The sequence below is a fragment of the Hippopotamus amphibius genome, chromosome 13, assembly GCF_030028045.1.
Source record: "Hippopotamus amphibius kiboko isolate mHipAmp2 chromosome 13, mHipAmp2.hap2, whole genome shotgun sequence".
Lineage (NCBI taxonomy): Eukaryota > Metazoa > Chordata > Mammalia > Artiodactyla > Hippopotamidae > Hippopotamus > Hippopotamus amphibius.
Window position 1 is genome coordinate 38,446,267 of NC_080198.1, and position 21,925 is coordinate 38,468,191.

Below are 21,925 nucleotides of genomic sequence, written 5' to 3' on the forward strand. Positions count from 1 at the left end.
GTGGTATCTCTTGACTGCAGTGTGGGTTAACATTTATGGAATAATTAGTGCATTTGGGAGTGGAAAATGACTTCTTCCCTCTTCTGAATTATAAAATTTATGTACTTGGAAGATTAATAATCTTCCAGTTTCTGAGTAGCATAGCACCTCTAAATGCTAGTGCTTTCACAAGAAACAAAAATCTTAACTAGAATATGTATATGTTAAAGTTGACTTCAGTCTCTCACAAGAAAATGCCAGCACTTCTGAATATCAAAGCCTTCAGAACTGGAGAATTGAAACTTTAACCATTTTCTTCATATCCTGAAGGACCTGTTGAAATTCATGACTCAATATTTACAAAACACAAAGCTTGAAATTAGAAAACAAAAATGGACTAGCTTTTTGTTACTATAAAGAGGGCTGTACAAAAACTGGCACAACAGAGTAAAGCAATTATATTCTAATAAAGAGCTTTAAAAAAAAAAAGAGGGCTGTAGTCTAAATTCCTGGATAGCTATCCCAATTTCAAGATTGAATAAGCCCTGAAATACTCTGATTCTATGTTATCAATTTATAACAATGGTTCTCCACTCTGGTGCATATAGGACTTATCTCGTGGAATTTTATGAAAATGCAAATGAAACAAGGCATTGCAGAATGTTTAAAATCAGCAAAAATGCCAAACTTTAGTTCAAGATTTAAAATGTATCTTTCTTAAAAGAAACTGTAACCCAAAAACCTGTTTACTTTTTAGATGAATAGAAAGGATTGTAAATTCAGTTAAATACCCTACTCAGTGACCCTTCACTGTTAACATTCTTGATAACTTTCCTTCTTTGTCTTACCTGACTCTACTTAGAACCTTTAATTAACATGGCTCATACTAGCTATCTAAATTGTATAAAACTTCCTGGAGTTTGCATACAGTTTTGTCAGCCTCAAGGAAGAAGTGAGGCTTTCTTGCCCAAATCTCTATTCAAATGGATCTTGTCTTCTGTAGTCAGAAGCTGGAAAAGGTATCTCATGTTCTTTTCAATCAGAATTATACCCCAGTCCTTGTGTCTTAACTTTAGTTGTTTGTGCTTTAATATATATAGTGTTATGTCTAATTTGATTACTGTGACTAATACAAGATTAGACAAGTTTTTGCTGTCAGTAGAAGATAGCTAAGTTTACAAGTTCTTGGAGCTTAGAAAATCCAAGCACATTTCAAGCTAAATATTTTTTTTTTTTAGAGTTTTATTCTCTTTTTCAAAAAATATTTATTTATTTTATTTACTGGCTGCGTTGGGTCTTTGTTGCTGCAAGCAGGGACTACTCTTCATTGCAGTGCTTGGGCTTCTCATTGTGGTGGCTTTTTTTACTGCGGAGCATGGGCTTTAGGCAAGCAGGCTTCAGTAGTTACCACATGGGCTCAGTAGTTGTGGCTCACGGGCTGTAGACCACAGGCTCAGTAGCTGTGGTGCACAGGCTTAGTTGCTCCACGGCATGTGGGATCCTCCTGGACCAGGGCTCAAATTCGTGTTTCCTGCATTGGCAGGTGGATTCTCAACCACTGTGCCACCAGGGAAGTCCCCCAGCACTTTCTTGAAGAGACTATTCCTATTGAATGGTATTGGCACTGTTAAAAATCAATTTGCCATAGATCTTTGAGTTTATTTCTGTACTCTCAATTCTATACCATTGGTCTATATGTCTGTCCTCATGCCTGTACCACACTGTTTTGATTACTGTAGCTTTGTAGTAAGTTTTTTTAAATTTAATTAATTAATTAATTTGGCTGCATTGGGTCTTCATTGCAGCACGCAGGCTTTCTCTGGTTGTAGCGAGTGAGGGCTACTCTTTTTGTGGTGTGTGGGCTTCTCATTGCAGTGACTTCTCTTGTTGTGGCGCCCCGGCTCTAGGCACTCAGGCTTCTGCAGTTGCAGCATGTGGGCTCAGTAGTTGTGGCTCACAGGCTCTAGAGTGCAGGCTCAGTAGTTGTGGCGCATGGGCTTAGTTGCTCTGAGGCATGTGGGATCTTCTTGGACCAAGGAATGAACCAGTGTCCCCTGCATTGGCAGGCGGATTCTTAACTACCATGCCACCAGAGAAGTGCCTGTAGTAAGTTTTGAAATTGGGAATTTTGGGCCCTACTTCATTTTTCTTTTTTGTATTGTTTTGGCTATTTGGAGTCTTTATAAGTCCATATGAATTTGAGGATCAGCTTTTCCATTTCTAAGAAAGAGGCCATTGAAATTTTGATGGAGATTATACTGCATCTGTAGATTACTTTAGGGAATGTTGCCATCTTAACAATATTAAGCCTTCCAATCTCTGAACATGGCATGTCTTTACATTTATTTAGGTCTTCTTTAATTTCTTTCAGTGATGTTTTGTCATTTTCAGCGTACAAATATTTCACCTCCTTGGTTAAATTTATTCCTAAGGATTTTATTCTTTTTGATGTTATTTAAATGGAATTTGTTTTCTTAATTTCTATTTTTGGATTGTTCATTGCTGGTGTATAGAAACAAACTGATTTTTGAGTGTTGATCTCACACCCTGCAACTTTGCTGAGTTCATTATTAGTATTTTTAATGGATTCTAGGGGATTTTTCTATATATAGAATCATATTCTGCAGTAGAGACTGTTGAATTGCAGTGATGAAAGCAGGCATCCTTATCTTGTTCTTTTTTTTTTTTCTTTATTTTTTTGGCTGCATCAGGTCTTAGTTGTGGCATTCGGGATCTTTGTTGAGGCTGTGGGATCTTTTCCTTGTAGCGCAAGGGCTCCAGAGCACATGGGCTCTGTAGTTTGGGGCACACAGTCTCTCTAGTTGAGCCACACGAGCTCAGTAGTTGTGGTACGCAAGCTTAGTTGCCCTGCAGCATGTGATCTTAGTTCCCTGACCAGGGATTGAACCCTTGTTCCCTGCATTGGAAGGTGGATTCTTTACCACTGGACCCCAGGGAAGTCTCCATTGTCTTGTTTTGGATTTTAGAGGAAAAGCTCTCAGTCTTTCACCATTAAATATGATGTTAGCCGTGGATTTTTCATAAATAACCTTTTTCAAGTTAATGAAGTTCCTTTCATTCTTATTTTGCTAACTTCTTTTTTAATCATGAAAGTTTGTTGAGTGGTATTCATTTTGTAATGTATAGAAATATTGAATCACTAGGTTGTGCACCAAGAACTAACATAGTGTAAGTAAATTATACTTAAAAACAAATTCATTGAAAAAGAAATCAGGTTTGTGGTTATCAGAGTCAAGGGGTATGGGAAGAGGGAGAATTGGATGAAAGTGGTCAAAAGGTACAAACTTCTAGTTATAAGATGAATAGTACTAAGGATGTGATGTATGTGATAAATATAATTAACACTACTGTATGTTATATGTGAACGTTGTTAAGGGAGTAAATCCTAAGAGGTTTTATCACAACAGAAAAATTTTTTTCCCTTTATTTTGTATTTATATGAGATGAGGGTTGGTCACTAAACTTACTGTGGTAATCATTTCATGATGATTTAAGTCAAATCATTATACTGCATACCTTCAACTTATACAGTGCTGTATGTCATTTATGTCTCCATAAAACTGGAAGAAAAAAAAGATCAATTAAGATTACAGTGAGATAATATGATGGTAAGGAGTCTATTAAAAAAGAATCCCACTCCCTCTCTTCTTAAAGACCTCCCTTCCATCTCCATTTTTTGTTTTATTTTGTTTTTCCTTTTTAAGTTTCTGCTTTTTAAATTTTTGTGTACTGCCTTAAGGAATCAAGAGATAGAATCCTTAGTTTACAAATAGCCATGCTAGAACTGATGGTTATGATGACTGTGATAATCAGTGTAGAATGGCAAAAGGAAATGGAATGTGGGGTTTGTGACCTGACCTTTTCATTCAACAGCTTTGTGACCTTAGAGAAGTCATCTATCCTCTCTGAACCTTAATTAAAAATGAGAGTTACCACAGGTACCCTTCCCAGCTTTAAATTCTTAACTTCAGGATTTTCTAAGATGCTGTTACTACAGTCACTATAAAACAGGGGCTGATGATAACAGTCCTGGAGGTGCTGTACAGTTCTACAAGTTGATTCTTTTGTGATACAGCAGATTCTAGAAATGTTGGTTTGTAAAATGCAGTTTATGTGTAAGTTTTCAGAAATGGTTTTCTATGTAAATCCCAATTTCACCCATAATTATTCATCAAGAATTTTCAATTAAAAGTGAATTCAGCATATTGACTGCTACATTGTAATAGCAAAAGGCTGGAAACAACCAAACACTTCAATAGGAGACTGGTTAAATAAATTATGGCATTTTCATACTGTGGAATACAATTTAGCCATTGGAAAAACACAAAATGCAGAACCCTGTGCATAGTATGCCAGCATTTTGTTTATATATTCATATTTTTTTTCTATCTGCAGAGGCTACATCTGGAAGCATAGCTGACAAATGACAAATTGTAGTTGCCTGGGACAGGGACACTGAAGGATTGAAAAAATGGGGAACATTAAAGAATGAGAAATTTATTTTTTCAAAGTACTGTATAATTTATCAATATTTTCTCACAAGTTCTGCTTTATATCTTTCTTAACAAGGTCTTCCTTCCCTTGAGGTTAAAATAGATATTTATTTTTGTAGTTTTCTTGCCTATGTTGAAATTACTTTTGAGACTTACTTCACACTCTATAACTTACCTTTTAGAATTTTGAAATATAGGTGCACATATGCATGTATGTATGTATGTGTGTGTATATATACCTTTTTGAATAGAAAATGGGGAAAAAGCTACCAGATTTTATTTTTAAGTAAAACAGAATTTTTAAAGAAAAAAAAAGGTTGAATTTTATTAAATGCTTTTTCTGCATCTATTTAGATAATCATGTCCCTTTTTCCCTTTCATTCTGTCAATGTGGTGCATTACCTTAATATTCTTATGATGAACCACCCTTGCATGCCTGATATAAATCCTGTTTGGTCATGGTATATAATCTTTTTAATGTTGTTGGATTGGTTAGATTTGCTAGTGGGCTTTTTTGTTTGTTTTTTGTTTTGTTTTGTAGGATTTTTCCATCTGTATTCATAAGAGATACTGATCTGTAGGTTTTTTTTCTTGTGGTATCTTTGCCTGGCTTTGGTATCTGGATAATGCTGGCTTCATAAAATGTATTATGAAGATACCCTTTCCTAATTCAGGGGGAAGAGTTTCAAGAGAAGTGGTGTTAATTCTTCTTTAAATGTTTGAAAGAATTCACCAGAGAAGCCATCAGATACTGGACTTTGTTAGGAGGTTTTTTAATTACTGATTCCATCTCCTTACTTGTTATAGCTCTGTTGAGATTTTCTATTCCTTCTTTTTTTTTTTTTATTATTTTTTTGGGGGTACACCAAGTTCAATCATCTGTTTTTATATACATATCCCCGTATTCCCTCCCTTCCTTGACTCCCCCCGCCTCGAATCCCCCCCCCCCCCCCCCGCCCCAGTCCTCTAAGTCATCTATTTCTTCTTGAGTTAGTTCTGGTAATTTTTGTGTTTCTAGGATTTTGTTAATTTCATCTAGGTTATCTGATTTGTTGGTCATCAATCAGCCACCATTTCTTTCTTTTCTTTTTAAATTTATTTTTATTTAAAAATATTCTCATACAATAAAATTTACTTTTTTGGTCTGTCGTTCTATGAATTTTAACACATGTATAGATTTGTGTAACCACCACCACAATCAGGATATAGAGCAATTCCACCACCCCCAAAAACTAGTTTGTGGTATTATAGTCGCATTTTCTTCCAACCCCTAACTCCTGGCAACCACTGTTGCCTGTCACTAGATATGTTCTCTGTCACTAGTTTTGTCTTTTTGAGGATGTTATATAAATAGAGTCATACAATATGTATATTTTAAGACTTTTTTCACTTAGCATAATGTCTTTGAGATTCATCCAAGTTATTATCAATAGTTTGGTTTTTTCTAAATGGCTGAGTATATCATTGTATAGATGTGCCACATTTTATTCATTCATCTGTTTCCAGTGCCTAGTGACAGTGAATAGAGCTGCTAAGGGCATTTCATAGTGTCTTTGGACTCCTGGTTGTCCATTCACTGAAATCTTTAGGCTTGTGGTTATCAATTCCCCAGGTTTTCTGGAGGATGAATTTTTTTTTTTTTTTTTTGCCACACCCCATAGCATGTGGGATCTTAGTTCCCTAACCAGGGGTGGAACCCGCGCCCCCTGCATTGGAAGCACAGAGTCTTAACAACTGGACCACCAGGGAAGTCCCTGGAGGATGAATGTTTTTATGTACTTCTGGCACATAGTAGGCATTTAATAAAAGCACATTCAGCAAATATATACTGAAAATCTGTCATGTGCTGAGCACTGGAAATACGTTGGTAAGTAGAAACAGTCATAACTCCTTTCCTTGGGAAGAGCCCACAGTCCTGTAGGGGAGACCACCATTAACCAAATAATCACTTGGGTTGTTCTAGCATGGTACCTATGGCATCACTGCTTTGAAGGAAAGGCACTTGGTTTCCTCAGAGCCTGTAATAGGAATGTCACCTCACCAGGCTGGTCAAATATGGCTTCCCTGAGAGAAGTGACTATCATCTCAATTCCAGAGTTTGAAATAGGAGTTAACGAAGCAAAGTAGTGAGAAAAGCATTCTAAGAGAAGCCCTAGAAGTGAGAGGGAACTTAGTGAGAAGACAAGTGTGGTGGCCAGAATGCAGAGAGGAAGGAGAGCATGATCGGAGTTTTGTCCTTTTCTGAAGAAAGCCACTGAAGAATTTTACGTCATGGGGAGTGAGTAATGAGGATTATGGTTAGAAAAGATCGTTCTAGCAGCTAGGTAGAAAAGGGATTTGGAAAGGGCCAGAGCTGGTATAGATAATTTATTAAGAGGCTATTGCTATAATTTAGACCTCAGATGATATTTGCGTGAGGTGAGGAGGGGTGGTGTTGAAGAGTGCTCTTTATTAAGATAACATGAGAAAGCCTTCAGCTTTCGGAAAATGGGGAGATCATGAGCTTGATAGTGGATAAATGACTTTGAGGTCTCTTGAGTTAAGCAGGAGATAAGTGGGCTAATATTCTCATCTAGAGCTCACTGAAGAGGTCTAGGCCAGAGGTATGAGAGTGGGTCATTACTTGAAGCTGTAGGTGTGAATGAAATCTTCCAGGGTGAAAGAACAGAGTGAGAAGCAGAGGGCCTCTGACAGACACCCTGCGGACCCTAGCTTTAAATTTATTTATTTATTTTATTGGCTCTGTTGGGTCTTCATTGCTGCACGCGGGTTTTCTCTAGTTGCGGCGAGCAGGGGCTACTCTTCCTTGTGGTGCGCAGGCTTCTCATTGCGGTGGCCTCTCTTGTTGCAGAGCACGGGCTCCAGGCGCGTGGGCTTCAGTAGTTGCACCTCACGGGCTCCAGAGCGCAGGCTCAATATTTGTGGCACACGGGCTTAGTTGCTCCACAGCATGTGGTATCTTCCTGGGGCAGGGATCGAACCCATGTCCCCTGCATTGGCAGGCAGATTCTTACCCACTGCACCACCTAGGAAGTCCAGGACCCTAGTTTTAAAGGACAGATATGGGAGAGTGAACCTACAAGGGAAAGGCGAAACCTGCAAGGGGAAGGGAAAGTTGCGTGTTGTAAATGAATGAAAGCACGAAAATTAAACAATATTCAGAACAATTTTATTGTAGAAATCTGAAACTGTAAACACATTAAACAGCTTCCCTCCCTGCCCCCTTTCTGGTACTCACCATTCTACTTTCTGTTTCTATACATTAAATTTTTTTTTATTGTCAAAAAAAAAGTTTGAGAAATATTGGTCCTAGGATATCAGCAACACATTCCCTACTCCAGCTCAAACATCTGTGTGCCTACTGTCTGTCGGGCCACTGTACTGATACCAAGGCCACTGTAGAGATTCTAAGATGAGGTAGACATGACCCCTACTTTTGAGAAGCTCCCATTCTACCTGGGAACAAAGGCCAACAAAGCAAAGGCTGTTTGCCAGGCAGAGAAAGATAGGAATATTTTGTAGACTAATTTAAAGGAGAAGCAAGGCCACAGAAACCTCAGAATATAAGATCTGTAGCTTGGTGAGAAGTGGCAAGCATTAAGATTAAGAAAGAAATAAAAGTCAGATTGTGAAAAGTCCTTGAAAGAAATACTTTGGACCTTATGCGGAGGCAGTGGCAAGCATCAGAAATTTTATTTATTGGGGGAATGTTGTGGTTAGTAGTTTGCATTTGGAAGATTTCCAGAGCTGCATGGAAGCTGCGTGGGGTGCTTGCTGGGGGTGTTGTTTTAAAGAGACCAGAGGAGGCATAGAGAGTAGACACATATTTCAGGAGCAGGCTCTACAAGTCTTCATGACCAATTGAATGTGTGTGTGGTGGGTGTGGGAAGAGTGATGTGGTGAAGCAGAGGGAGAAGGTGCAGAGGGAGAAGGTACAGACGGACTTTGACGGTGATAGTGATAGGGAGACCTAGTACAGATTTGGCCTCAGTGATTCAAGTGTAAAGCCCCAAAGGCAAGCAGAAATAGAAGTCTGGAGCTCGAGAACAAGGTAGGAATATTTAAATGGATTTGAGGTATGTGTGAGGGAGGGGTGTGTGTGTGTGTATAGGAACAGAATGACATTGCTACAAAAGTTGTGCAGAGAAGATGACACAAGAAGAAAGCCTGGGACATTTCAACATGGAGGGAAGTAGTGAGAGAGAGCACCAGTGAAAGAAAACAAGAAACAACCAGAAGGGTAGGAGGAGACGTGGAAAATGTTTGGCCAAAACAGTGGAAAGGAGAATTTCAAAAGTAGGGCTATTCAGCAATGTTAGATGTCAGGGAGATCCAATGGAATGGGGAGGGAACAGGGTGTTGATGAGCTGCCAGCCTCCCAGGGAGTGAGGAGCACGGCCCCACTGCCTCTGGTGCCTGAATTCCACTCAGGAGAAAACTTTATTATCCAGTGAATGCCTCCACAGAGTTTTACCAAACAAACTGCCTAGCTCGTTAAGAACATTTATTTCTGAATTTGTTGATCTCAAAAACTTAGAAAGGTCTGTTTATTTTGTTATCTTTTATAAAGTTAGTCTCACTATGCAAAAAGGTACCATCTTTTTCATGTTACTTAGTTTCTACAGGTGGTCAGCATTTATACTTTTTAGACTCCTTCTCTGAAGAAAATAAAACGTTGCAACTTTTTCTGCTTTCTTTGGAGGCCGCTTGCTTCAGTTTAGATCATTAAATGTATTATAGTTTTACCCCACAGAAGCAAGATAAAATCAACCACAGAATTGGCAAAAGTGATAGAAACAGTTATAAAATAGTTAATACTTTTTAAAAAGCTCATTCCATGTAAATTTTTTTCTATTAAATGAAAAAGGAATGAAGCTGGTCATTGGTGATGAGATTTTTTTCAAGAAAAAAGGTTAAATAGAGCCTGTCTGTTAAAAGATACAGCACATCTAGTCAGACTCCATTTTTGGTCAGCATCACGAGCGTCAGAACTTTTTTTATTCCCTACCTCAGTGGTATCCAGGCCAAAAAGTTGGATATCCTTTGCTCTCACTTTAGTTTTTCACTTACTTACCAAGAAGGTTTGGGAATCAACCCAATTAGATTTTAGTGTTTAGGGAGGGTGTTTGTTGACCTTATATAGGAATTCTATGTAATAGAATATTTGATTAGCCAGAACAAACTGAACAAGATAGATGAGATTACTAAGGTGCCTTTCTGCTTTCACATAATCTTCAACTGCCCAATTTCATATAATAAAGAACCTTTTATCTAATTAAACCCTCTTTAGATTTTTTTTCCTCCAAAAGCTGTTTCCCTACGTTTTTAATGTGTCTTCATTAAAAGTATTTGAGGATGGTCGGAGAGAGGGAGGTAGATGCAGAGGTAGGTCACCATTATACTAAGAATGGCATGCAGAATCAAATTTGACTCTGTTGGGCTTTAGGTTTATAAACTGGGTCTTAAAAATTACCTGTATCTCAGATTTTGCTCTGTAGTTCTAAATAGCATGCACACTAACTCTGGCCATCAAGGAGTGGAAAGAAATGGTAGTAGAGCATAAGCTAATGAACCAGGTGAACAGCTAGTGGTTTTTATTATGATGAGTTATGTTTTCTTGTTAGGTGGAGGTTTTTGTCACATCTCATTCTAGTGGATATGTAATTCATTTTTCAAGACAAATGAGTATGTTCAGGATAAGCTATTATTTAATCAGTGATAATGAATATGCCCACACAGATGTCTTCACAAATAGATTAACAAACATTTTAACTTTAGTTTTTCTTTATGGTCAAAGTAACTTCCTGCTTATTATCAGTTATTATAACAGATAATCCTTTGAAGAACAAAGATCCAAGGCCAGCAAGAGAACAATGATTGTGAAGTTCAAACTGGCTTACTGATCATGGACTTGAGAATTGTTTTTCAACAGCAGGTCACAGAGGGGCAGAGATGATTTTTTAAGATGATAGTGAGGGACTTTCCTGGTGGTGCAGTGGTTAAGAATCTGCCTGCCAATGCAGGGAACATGAGTTCAATCCCTGGTCCTGGAAGATCCCACATGCCACAGAACAACTAAGCCTGTGCGCCACAACTACTGAGCCTGTGCTCTAGAGCCTGCGAGCTGCAACTGTTGAGCCCACGTGCCACAGCTACTGAAGCCTGTATGCCTAGAGCCTGGGCTCTGCAACAAGAGAAGCCACTGAACTGAGAAGCCTGTGCACCACATCGAAGAGTAGCTCCTGCTCGCTGCAACTAGAGAAAGCCTGAGTGCAGCAACGAAGACCCAATGCAGCCAATAAATAATTAATTTTAAAAAAAGATGGTAGTGAATTAAATCCTGTTAGCTCTTCACAAATAAGGATTTTTAGCAGTGATAAGTAAAACAGTTTACATCAGTCATTAGAAATGCAAATCAAAACCATGATGAGATATTACTTTATACCCACTTGTTATTATAATAAAAAAGACAGAGAGTAACAAGTGTTGACCAGAATGTGGAAGAACTGGAACCCTCATACACTGCTGGTAGGGATGGAAAACAGCCTGGCAGTTCCTCAAAAACCTAAGTATGGAGTTAGCATATGACCCACCAATTTCATTCCTAGGTGTATACCCAAGAGAAATGAAAATATATATCTATGTAAAATGTGTACACACAAATATTCATAGTAGTGTTATTCTTAATAGTCAAAAAGTGAAAAAAAACCCAAATGTCCACCAGCTGATGAATGGATAAACAAATGTGGTATATCCATACAATGGAATAATATTTGACAACAAAAAGAAATGAAGTGCTGATAGGCACTGCAAAAGGCCACATATTGTATTCTACTTATATGAAATGTCCAGAGCAGGCAAATTTATAGAAACAGTAAATTATTGGTTGCCTAGGGTGAAGGGGATGTGGGGAGTGAAGAGTGAGTGCTGATAGGTATGGGGTTTCTTTTTTGGGGTGATGAAAAAAATCTAAAATTGGTTATAGTAATGGAGACAATTTTTTAAATATACTAAAAACCATTGAATTGTATACTTTAAATGGTAAACTATGTGGTATGTGAATTATATCTCAGTAAAGCTGTTACATTAAGAAAGATAAAGCTACTTTATTTTGTTTCCCCTCCTCTCTCTAGCTATTGCAACCCCAGGCCCCCCTGAAAGGTTAAGCTATGGCCAAGTACAGTTATGGTTACTTCTATTTTTCTTTATATTGACTCAGTCTTTGTACTTAAAATTAACTTATTATGAATGAATAAATAAATAAAGATGCAATGTGGGTGGGATGAATTGGGAGATTGGGATTGACATATAAACACTATGTATAAAATAGATGACGATAAGAAAAAATATCAAATTGTACACTTTAAATACATGCAGTTTACTGTATGTCAATTATATCTCAATAAAACTTTTTAAAAGAAAAAAATTAACTTATTTTAAGTGAAAAAAGTTTCAGAAATAACTGTTTTACTGATCTTAGAAAAGTACTCAGTTTTGGACCTGGTTTATCAGTAAATTTTGATTATTTTGTAAGTACTAATATTTGGTAAACTGAGTCTCAGAAATTATTCAGTCAAGATTCCAGATGCAAATTCCTAATGGGGGCTTTTAACTTCATTTTAAAAGATGTTTTAGGCATTTCAAGAAGGAAGGTGCTTTCAGGCAGAAATAGAGACACAGATGTAGAGAACAAACCTATGGGCACCAAGTAGGGAAAGCGGGGAGGATTGGGGCGGAATTCATTGGGAGATTGGGATACCAAATTGTACGCTCTAAATATATGCAGTTTATTGTATGTTAACTGTATCTCAATAAAAGTTGTTTAAAAAAATACAACACAACAAAGTAATCTAAAAGCAAAAAAAAGAAAGAAAGGAAGGAAGGAAGGGAGGAAAGAAAGGAAGGAAGGAAGAAAGGAAAGAAAGAAAGAGAAAGAAAGAGAGGGAGGGAGGGAGGGAGGGAGGAAAGGAAGGAAGGAAGGAAGGAAGGAAGGGAGGGAGGGAGGGAGGGAGGAAAGAAAGGAAAGGAAAGGAAAGGAAGGAAGGAAGGAAGGAACGAACGAACGAACGAACGAACGAAAGAAAGAAAAAGAAAAAGAAGGTGCTTTCACAAAGTTACACGGATGTGTTACCCTGCTAACATCCCCAGGATGATTTTGCATATTGTCCTTCCATAGCTACCTGTATGGCTAAGAGCATGGACTGTAAAGCTAAGATGGCCTGCCACCCAGGTTGGTTCCACTTTTAGTAGCAGCATGAGTTATTTAACTTTTCTTGCCTTAGATTCTTTATCTAAGTAGTACCTCATAAGGTTTGTATGAGAATTAAGTGACTTAGTAACTGTAAAGTGTTTAGGGCAGATCCTGGCACATAAATGTTATATGTTGTTATTCCATCTCCACATTTTCCAACATTCTTTTTCATCTGGATCATCAGAGTTTCCTTTTGACTTCTGTATTGACTAAGATTAGGTTTGTCGGCCATGTATCCAAAGAACACGAAAACACTTATTTGAAAAGGTATATGCACCCCAGCATTCATAACAGCATTCTTTACAATAGCCAAGATATGGAAGCAACCTAAGTGTCCATCAAAAGATGGATAAATAAAGAAGATGTGATGTATATACATACACAGACACAGTGGAATATTAGCCATAAAAAAGAATGAAATTTTGTCATTTGCAACAACATGGACGGACCTGGAAGGTATTATGCTTAGTGAAATAAGTCAGACAGAGAAAGGCAAATACTGTTTTCACTTATATATGGAATCTAAAAAATAAATGAATAAATATAATGAAACAGAAACAAACTCACAGATTTAGAGAACTAGCGATTGCCAATGAGGAGAGGGGCAAGATAGGGGAAGGGAATTAAGAGGTACAAACTACTAGGTATAAAGTAAATAAGATAGGAGGGTATAATGTATAGCACAGGGAATATTAGCCAATGTTTTATAATAACTTTAAGTGGAGTACCATCTATAAAAATATTGAATCATTACATTACATACCTGAAACTAATATAATATAAATCAACTATGCTTCAGTTTTAAAAAGATTAGGTTTGCCTGTGAGTGGCAGAAAATCCAAAATAATAGCACTTAACGGAAGCCTAATGTTCAGGGCCAGTGGGACAGGGAGCTTCGTGAAGTTGTCAGGGATCTAGTCATCCCACCCTGCTACTTTTGCAAGTCTGTTTTTACTCTCTTCTAGAGTTGAAAGACAAAAGGTAACTTAAACACATAGAATTAGTAGTGTAACTGGGTTATTTGAAAATGTAAAGTAAATCTCGGGAGAAATAGCCAAAAGAGTTGATGCAATTGGCTCTGGGGAGCAGGAATTACAAGTAGGGATACATGGATTAGAAGACTGCTGTGTTATGTTGATGTTGTTGTATTCTTAGTACTTAAAGTATTAATTGGCTTTTAAATTTGTGACATAAAATTAGAGTTATTTCATATAGTGCTTGTGCAAGTTTTTTTCACATAGCCATGTATCTTGAAGGTCTCCCTGGCAGTTCATACAGGTCTGTTGCATCCTAAATTTTAATGGCTGCGTGGAGGTTCATACTCCAGTTATACCAGTATTTCCTTAACCTCTTTTTCTAGACAACTTTATTTTCATCTTTTTTCTGTTACATATAATGCTGTAGTGATTATGTGATATATATGTGTGTAAAACATACTCCTAGAAGTGGAATTATTCCTAGATCAAAGACAGTTCACAGTTAAGATTTTGACAAAAACTGCCAGATTGTCTTCCAAATTTTTAAGATCACTCTGATAACTATGTGGCAAATAGATTGATGTGGAGCAAGATGGGCCATGGGAAGACAAGTTTGGAGGCTGTTGCTATCATCCCAGCAAGAAATGATGCACTTCAGACTAGGGTAACAGTGAATATGGAGAAAAGTGGACTGATTCAAGAACTAAAGTGGGTGGGAGAACAGATGGAATTATTAATGAAGTAGATGTGAGTAATGAAAGAAAGGAAGGAGTCAGGATGATTCAGGTGGACCAGTGACATCAGTTAGAGTTGCCATGTGAGATGAAACCTACTTGCCATGGCTAGATTAGATAAATTTGTAGATACTTTGCAACTCTGACATTTTATGATTTTGGGATCCATGACAGCACCCTTATTTATAGATTGATACACATATTGAATACTTTGTCTTTTACAATTGTAGGTGTATAATTTTACTTGATTTTTTTTATTGTGCAAACATTGAGTTTATCACTAAACTATATTGATTTTAATCTTCTGGAAATCTCTGGAATCCTTTTGTTTTCCTGCTGTCTGCAGCCACACATCTAACCAATGTGCTACCTTCCTCCACAGCTGCAGTCAGAGTGATCTTTATAAAATCCAGTCTGGGATGACTCCCTTTGCTCCGGTTTCTTCATATTGTAACAGAAGTGCTGTGTCCATAGCTGATCCACTCACAGGAAACATTTCCAAGTGGTTCTGTTCAATTCCATCTTGTTTGGGGATGTCCAAGCCCCCATCCTCTTTCCAGTGGTCTTATAAGTCTTCAGGACTGAGGGAAAGTGGAGAGTCCTCTGGTGGGGAATCAGTGGAGCAAGAAGATAGGTATTCTATACTGGAGGACTTTCCTGCCACTCCCTATTATTGGGATAGGGAATCCTTTCTTTTCTCTTCTTACAATTAATACTTCATCTCTCATTAAGCCTTGGTCACTATTCTCCAGATTTTCCCTGCTGGTTTCGCAGTCACATCCCAGGAAATCTTTATCAGTGCTTAAATCTTTGTTCCTGCTCTTCTCTCTCAGGTGGAGGAAAAAGAAAATATGTAGAAGTAACTAGTTTATTACTTCTGAATACTGCTCTGCCACAGCATGGCTTCTAAAATGGCCCTTGCTCACTTCTTCACCCTCATGTCTGTGCTACTTTCCCACATTGCTCATGCCATGTCTTTCTTCTTTCATTTCCTGAAATCATAAGTTTACTCAACTCCATCGCAACTGTGCTTAGACCTTACTTTCTGTAGACCCAGACCTTCCTTCACTTTCTTTATATACTCTTCTTATGTGCTCACAGAGCACTCTGTACTGCTTTTGTTGTATTATGTAACACTTATTATGATATGCTTATTTTTGGTCACTATTCAGCTAGCTCCTAAGATCTTTGTGGGTGGGAGCCATATCTGAATCACTTTTATTTCCCCCACTGGATAACACAGTACCCATCATAGAAGGGCTCGGTCATTATTTGTTGAATGAATGAATATGTATTTGGCACCAACCAATATTGAATGATTTTTATTTAGTTCAAGGGTAGAGGAAATAATGTAGGAGAAAAATATAGAGGAAAATTGTGATTTTAGAAGAGGCTACTTTAATAATAGTTGGGGGACATCCCTGGTGGTGCAGTGGTTAAGAATCTGCCTGCCAGTGCAGGGGACACAGGTTCAATCTCTGGTCTGGGAAGATCCCACATGCCACAGAGCAACTAAGCTGAGTGCCACAACTAGTGAGCCCACGTGCCATAACTACTGAAGCCCGAGTGCCTAGAGACGGTACTTGGCAACAAGAGAAGCCACCTCAATGAGAAGCTGCACATTGCAATGAAGAGTAGCCCCCACTCTCCACAACTAGAGAAAGCTGGCGCGCAGCAATGAAGACCGAATGCAGCCAAAAATAAAAATAAAATAAATAGTAAATAATAAAATAAATCTTTAAAAAGATAGTTGGAAGTTAGGTTGTAAAATCCTGAAAAAACGAATGGTCAGCTCACAAAACAGCTCATTTGGGAAGCTTGGTGTTGGAGGGAAGTAGGTATGTGAATTATATAACTAGAGGCCTTAGCAGAGTCAGTTAGGAGTGTTTTGTAGGTAGATAGTGGGAAGGTGGATATCAAATGTTGGACAGACTAGAGAAAAGGCTCGATGGGATGGGCCTCATTATCAGCACATAGTCACAGGTACCAGCAGAAACTAGCATGCCAGTGCAAACCCACCATTGGAGCTTTTGCTTTAAACTTTGATGACTGTGTACTTAGTTTAACTGGCACAAGATTCTACAGAAAGAAAAAGTGAAAAAAGAATGGCAGCATTCTTTCCCTCTTCTGACCCACAAGAGAAAGCAGAATGAATTTGTGTGTCAAATCATGGTGGATTTTTTTTTTGTCTTCTCTGTTTTCCTTCCCTTCCCCTCTCTTTTTTCTTAATTGTGAGCCAACAATGAATCCTGTAGTTTATTGATTAGGTCTCAGAACCCTAAATGGGTTACCTGGCACTTTTCTTGGGCTCTTTTTGTCTCACTGAGCGGTCCTCCTCTGACACCCTGCTTCTCCCTCATCTGTGTTTCCAGGCACCCTGGGACATTTACACTCTTCAAAAACTCTCTTGTCTTTGGGGCTTTCCTCAAGCTATTTCATTTGCCCAGAGAAGCACTTTCATCCCCTGGCCTACTGAGGCCCAGCACAATTGCTACCCATTGGTGGCAGCCCTTCCTGGCAATCCCCTTCTTGTGATTAACCACTCTAATGGGCCTGCCCTAACAGCTGCTTTGTATTCCACTTTTGAGATATACTATGCTGTGCTATGTTATACTATGCTGAGGTCCCCCAAACACGAGGCCCTCATTAATGCTCTGCTTCTATTATCTGCTTCTGTACACAGCTGGTGCTGCTAACATCCTACCAGCCCAACTTTAAGTTGAGTGTGCCTGTTTGCCCCAGCAGTTGTAGAATCTTGAGTCCTGAGCTTTGCCCTGCCCTAGATGTGCTTGGATTATGTCCTCCAGGTTTTTTTTTTAACTAATTTATTTATTTATTTATTTATTTATTGGCTGCAATGGGTCTTCGGTCTTCATTGCTGCTCGCAGGCTTTCTCTAGTTGTGGCAAGCAGGGGCTACTCTTCGTTGTGCTGCATGGGCTTCTTATTGCAGTGGCTTCTTGTTGCAGAGCACAGGCTCTAGGCGCGTGGACTCAATAGTTGTGGCTCACAGGCTCTAGAGCACAGGCTCAGTAGTTGTGGCACACGGGCTTAATTGCTCTGTGGCATGTGGGGAGCTTCCCAGACCAGGGCTCGAACCCGGGCTTGAATCCGTGTCCCACTGTGCCACCAGGGAAGTCCGTGTTCTCCAGGCTTTGATGCCATTTCCTGCCATGTTCATAGTGAAGATTCTATTATCTTGCCCATCGCTTTTCAGTTTAGAATAGGAAAGTCTTTGGGAAATGTTTTCAAATTCTCCAGCATGTTCTTAATATTCACCACATAAAATATTCTATTTGCACATAATATTACCTCATTTTATCTATTACAACTTTTGTTTTGCCTGCCTGGTCTATCACTTATTGAGATAATGGATTAAAAGATTGTACATTGTGTCATTAAAAAAAATACTCCACTTGCTCAGAGAACCATGTTTTAATTTTCAGGGTATGTCAGCATTTAGGAGTTCATTAAATCAGGAATAATGACTTTTAGTTTCCACTGAGATTGCATTTGTTAATATTTTTGAGTCACATGTTTTCATATCAGGTAACCTAAATTTTAAGTCTTCCTATTCCCTATCAGTATTTGTTTACAATAGAAAAGGAGAGCATTTTAGGCATTGTTTTCTGCTGGAATATTTTCTCATACTTTTACTGTTTGAATACTTTGCTCCACGTAAAGTCTGATGTGCTCTCTTTTGAGCTTTTTAATCAGTGGTGAAATTAAAATAGATGGTCTCTGTCTGGTGTAGTCATTGATTACATTCTCTGTGTGCCTTGGCATTGTATCTTGCTGCAACTGCAGCTGTTTCCTCTGGCCCTATAAAAGCTTATAAGATGTATACTAATTTAAAATGAAATAACTGATGTTTGTGTTTTTAATTACATTTTACACTGCAAGTCAAATTTTTTTTTAGTACTTTTGAACTCTTTCACAGTTAGAGGGAATGCTTTAGGAATTTTAAAAAATAATTTTGTCCTTTTTGCATGATATATGAAAGCAGTGATTTTAAGTTTGCTAATGTTCGATGGGGTTTTAATTATGGAAATCCCGTGAGGCCTGGGTTAAGGGCTTATGCTGGTTTACGTTTCATATGTCCACCTGAGTGACAAGCACATGTGTATCAAATGATCAGAGGAACATCTCCCACATCCCTCAAGCCAGAATGCAAGCTCCCTGAAATCAGGGATCTTTGTTTTGTTCACTAATTGTCTCCCAAATTGTTTGCTATAGTGCATGGCACATACTAGGTACTCTACCTATATTTGTTGAACTGAATCACTTTCTTTCCTGGTGGGTGAATTAATTTTGACTAATCCACTCTTTTATTGAGGAAGTAGTAAAAGACTATTGCAGGTCCTTTCTGTCAGGAACGGCTGGGATTTTCTTTTGAATATTTGCCTATTTGTTCCAGGAACATGACTTTGACCCTGTGCTGTGCAAAAAGATAATCCTAATCCTATTAAGATGAATGAGCATTTGCCTCCTTCCTGGATCTATGTTTGTTTCAGAGACCTCGCATTAGAGTTTGGCTCTCTGAGCTGTCTTCAATTTGTTTTTCACTAATCCTCAAATTTCTGTTTTTTTGGAGGATTATAAGGCATATTTTATATACTTTTAAAATAAATCAGATTAATGTTTGAAAGTAAAAAAACCCACCTTCTTTAAACAATATAGTTCAGTAGTAAGAATTTAGATAAATATCAAACATAAGGAATGATAGGTGAAAAGTAGGGAAAATTAGCAAAAAGAAAATTTGGGTTTTTTTTTTGTTTTAACCTAAAGAGATGTCATAAATTTTTCTGATTAACGCACTGACCATGGGTGGAGAAAACCCACCCATATTGAGGGAGAGTATAACTTAATGATTAGTTTTTTATTTTAGTGTAATACTCATTAAATTTTTAAAAAATGAAATGTAGGACTTCCTAGGTGGCACAGTGGGTAAGAATCCACCTGCCAGTGCAGGGGACATGGGTTCGATCCCTGCCCCAGGAAGATCCCACATGCCCCGGAGCAACTAAGCCCATATGCCACAACTCTTGAGCCTGTGCTCTAGAGCCCATGAGCCACAACTATTGAGCCTGTGTGCTGCAACTACTGAAGCCTACACCCGCCCACAGCCTGTGCTCTGCAACAAGAGAAGCCACCGCAATGAGGAACCCATGCAGTGCAATGAAGGGTAGCCCCCATTCACCGCAACTAGAGAAAGCCCGTGTGCAGCAACAAAGACCCAATGCAGCCAATAAATAAATAAATAAATAAATTTATTTTAAAAAATGAAATATAAATGCTATTAGCTAGCAGGTCTTGGGATTATCTTTAAAAGAAGAAAATTTAACTATTTGATATCATAACATTACCGGTAAATTTAGTAGACTTCTTACTCATTTGATGTGATACAAATTAGATGGAACTTGGATGTGAACAGAAATAAAATTGCGACCCACATTGAAGTTATTATAAAGAGCTTGTTTTCAAAGACATATATTATTCTTTATATTGTCTTTATGTGATCATGTTGAACCACTGTCTTTGGTTGATTATGGAAGAATATGAATTGATCTGCCACTTGGTAATGAGGTTCCTAGTTCCGTTGTCAAAGATTTTTGCTAAAAGGGAGGATAAAGATGGGGTTATGTGACATAATGATGACTAAATGTTGCTTCTTTGTTTTGCAGTTCCAATTCCTAACAGATTTGATCGGCGAGTATCAGGTATGTGTTCTTTTTCGTAACATACTACTAAAATGCTATTTTGAGATGGGATTATCTTAAATAAAAATAAATTAATCTTTTAAATAAAAAGGTAAGTTGATAGCATTATAGAACATTATAAAAATTACCTGTGAGTCCTTCATTCTGTTTCATTTTAAGTTCTGAGTATATATACACTTATTTTAATATTACTGTAATCAGTTTGTCTCATTTTTGTTAATATTTCTCCATGTTCATAATTATGGCTTCTAAAAACAACTTTTCATATTACTACTTCAGGCATTCTGTATTATGCTTGCCATTAGCTTCTTGCTTACATTGTTGAGCCACTTAAATTACTTCTTCAGTTATAGTGCTGGGAGTAGCATTTGCTGGTCAGAGACTGAATATTGCCTTGACTTTTTCTGTGTATTACTTTCTAAGAGATAGTCTGCAAAATAGACTGTAGGGAGAAAGGCACCCTGCAGTGACCTCTCTTCCACCACCATCTCACTAATACAGACAGTGCCTACTCCTTTCATTTATTTTCTTAATATATTTTTATATTGTTGACTTAGAAATGTACTCCTTTAATTTAGATGTAAAATAGTACCTCAGATTGTTTTATTTGGCATTCCTTTGATTATTAACAAAAAATAAACATTTTCCAAATATGGGAAATGTATTTTTATTTTCTTGTATGGGACTAATTTGATAGTATTTTTCCCTTTTAACTGTTGTGGTCTAGATTATTTTGATAAGTGTGAGTAAATTTCTGTCATGATTTTTAACCTTTTGAAATTTTTAATACAAAATTTTCCAGGTTGGTTGTGCTACTTATTTTAATTTTGCTGTTTTTTATTGACTCAAACATTTTGATCTGTGACTGGTACCGTGAACACTACCTGCCACATAGCAGGTAGTCAGTAAATATTTATTGACTATATACATCTCTCTCTCCTTTTTTCATGATTGTTCCTTAGCTGAGAAGGTCCCTATTTTTCCCTAGAGCTGATAAATGTTTTCTGAAAGTTTTTCTTGTAATTAAGATGCTTGACTTTTGGATACATCTAGAGTTTATTTGGTTGTACAGTTGGGATGTTAATATGTTTCAGAATTGCTATGCAAGCTGTATGTGTCACATCATTCTTTCATATCCCCTTAAAGTCAAGGACTCTTGACTTTAAGTTGTCATATAACCTAATATCTGGTAAGGCACAGAATCCCTTTCCTATCTCTCAATCATTTTCTTTGAGAAAATCTGCTTTTAGAAAGTTTTTGGTAAGGTTGTACACCAAAGTCTGTTGAAAGGAGATTGAAGAATGTGTTGTTACTTATAGAAAGTCATTTACAGAGACAGGAATTCCCTGGTGGTCCAGTGGTTAGGATTCCATGCTTCCATTGCAGGGGGCACAGGTTCAGTCCCTGGGGTGGACTAAGATCCCACATGCCTCAAGCTGCAGCCAAAAAGGGAAAAAAAAAGTCTTTTTTTTCTTTTTAAAGATTTTTTTTTTTTGATGTGGACCATTTTCAAAGTCCTTATTGAATTTGTTACAATATTGCTTCTGTTTTATATTCTGCTTTTTGGGCCGCTAGGCATGTGGGATTCCAGCTTCTTCACCAGGGATCAAACCCACATCCCCCACATTGGAAGGCAAAGTCTTAACCACTGGACCACCAGGGAAGTCCCCAAAAAAAGTCTTACAGAGAGGAAGTAGAATAGGAATTGAGGCTAGTAGGAGACCCGTGAGCAGTAGCTCACTATCTCCCAT

At 37.8% G+C, this 21,925-nt stretch overlaps 1 protein-coding gene across 1 annotated transcript in view; it reads left to right on the forward strand.

Annotated features, from left to right (window-relative positions):
- Positions 1 to 21,925, forward strand: part of PRKAR2A (protein kinase cAMP-dependent type II regulatory subunit alpha) — a 98,601-nt gene that overhangs the window by 33,403 nt on the left and 43,273 nt on the right. Inside the window, exon 2 of the mRNA XM_057705168.1 lies at positions 20,139 to 20,174. Within this exon, the coding sequence (XP_057561151.1) occupies positions 20,139 to 20,174 (36 nt within the window). The remainder of the gene's footprint in view (positions 1 to 20,138; positions 20,175 to 21,925) is intronic.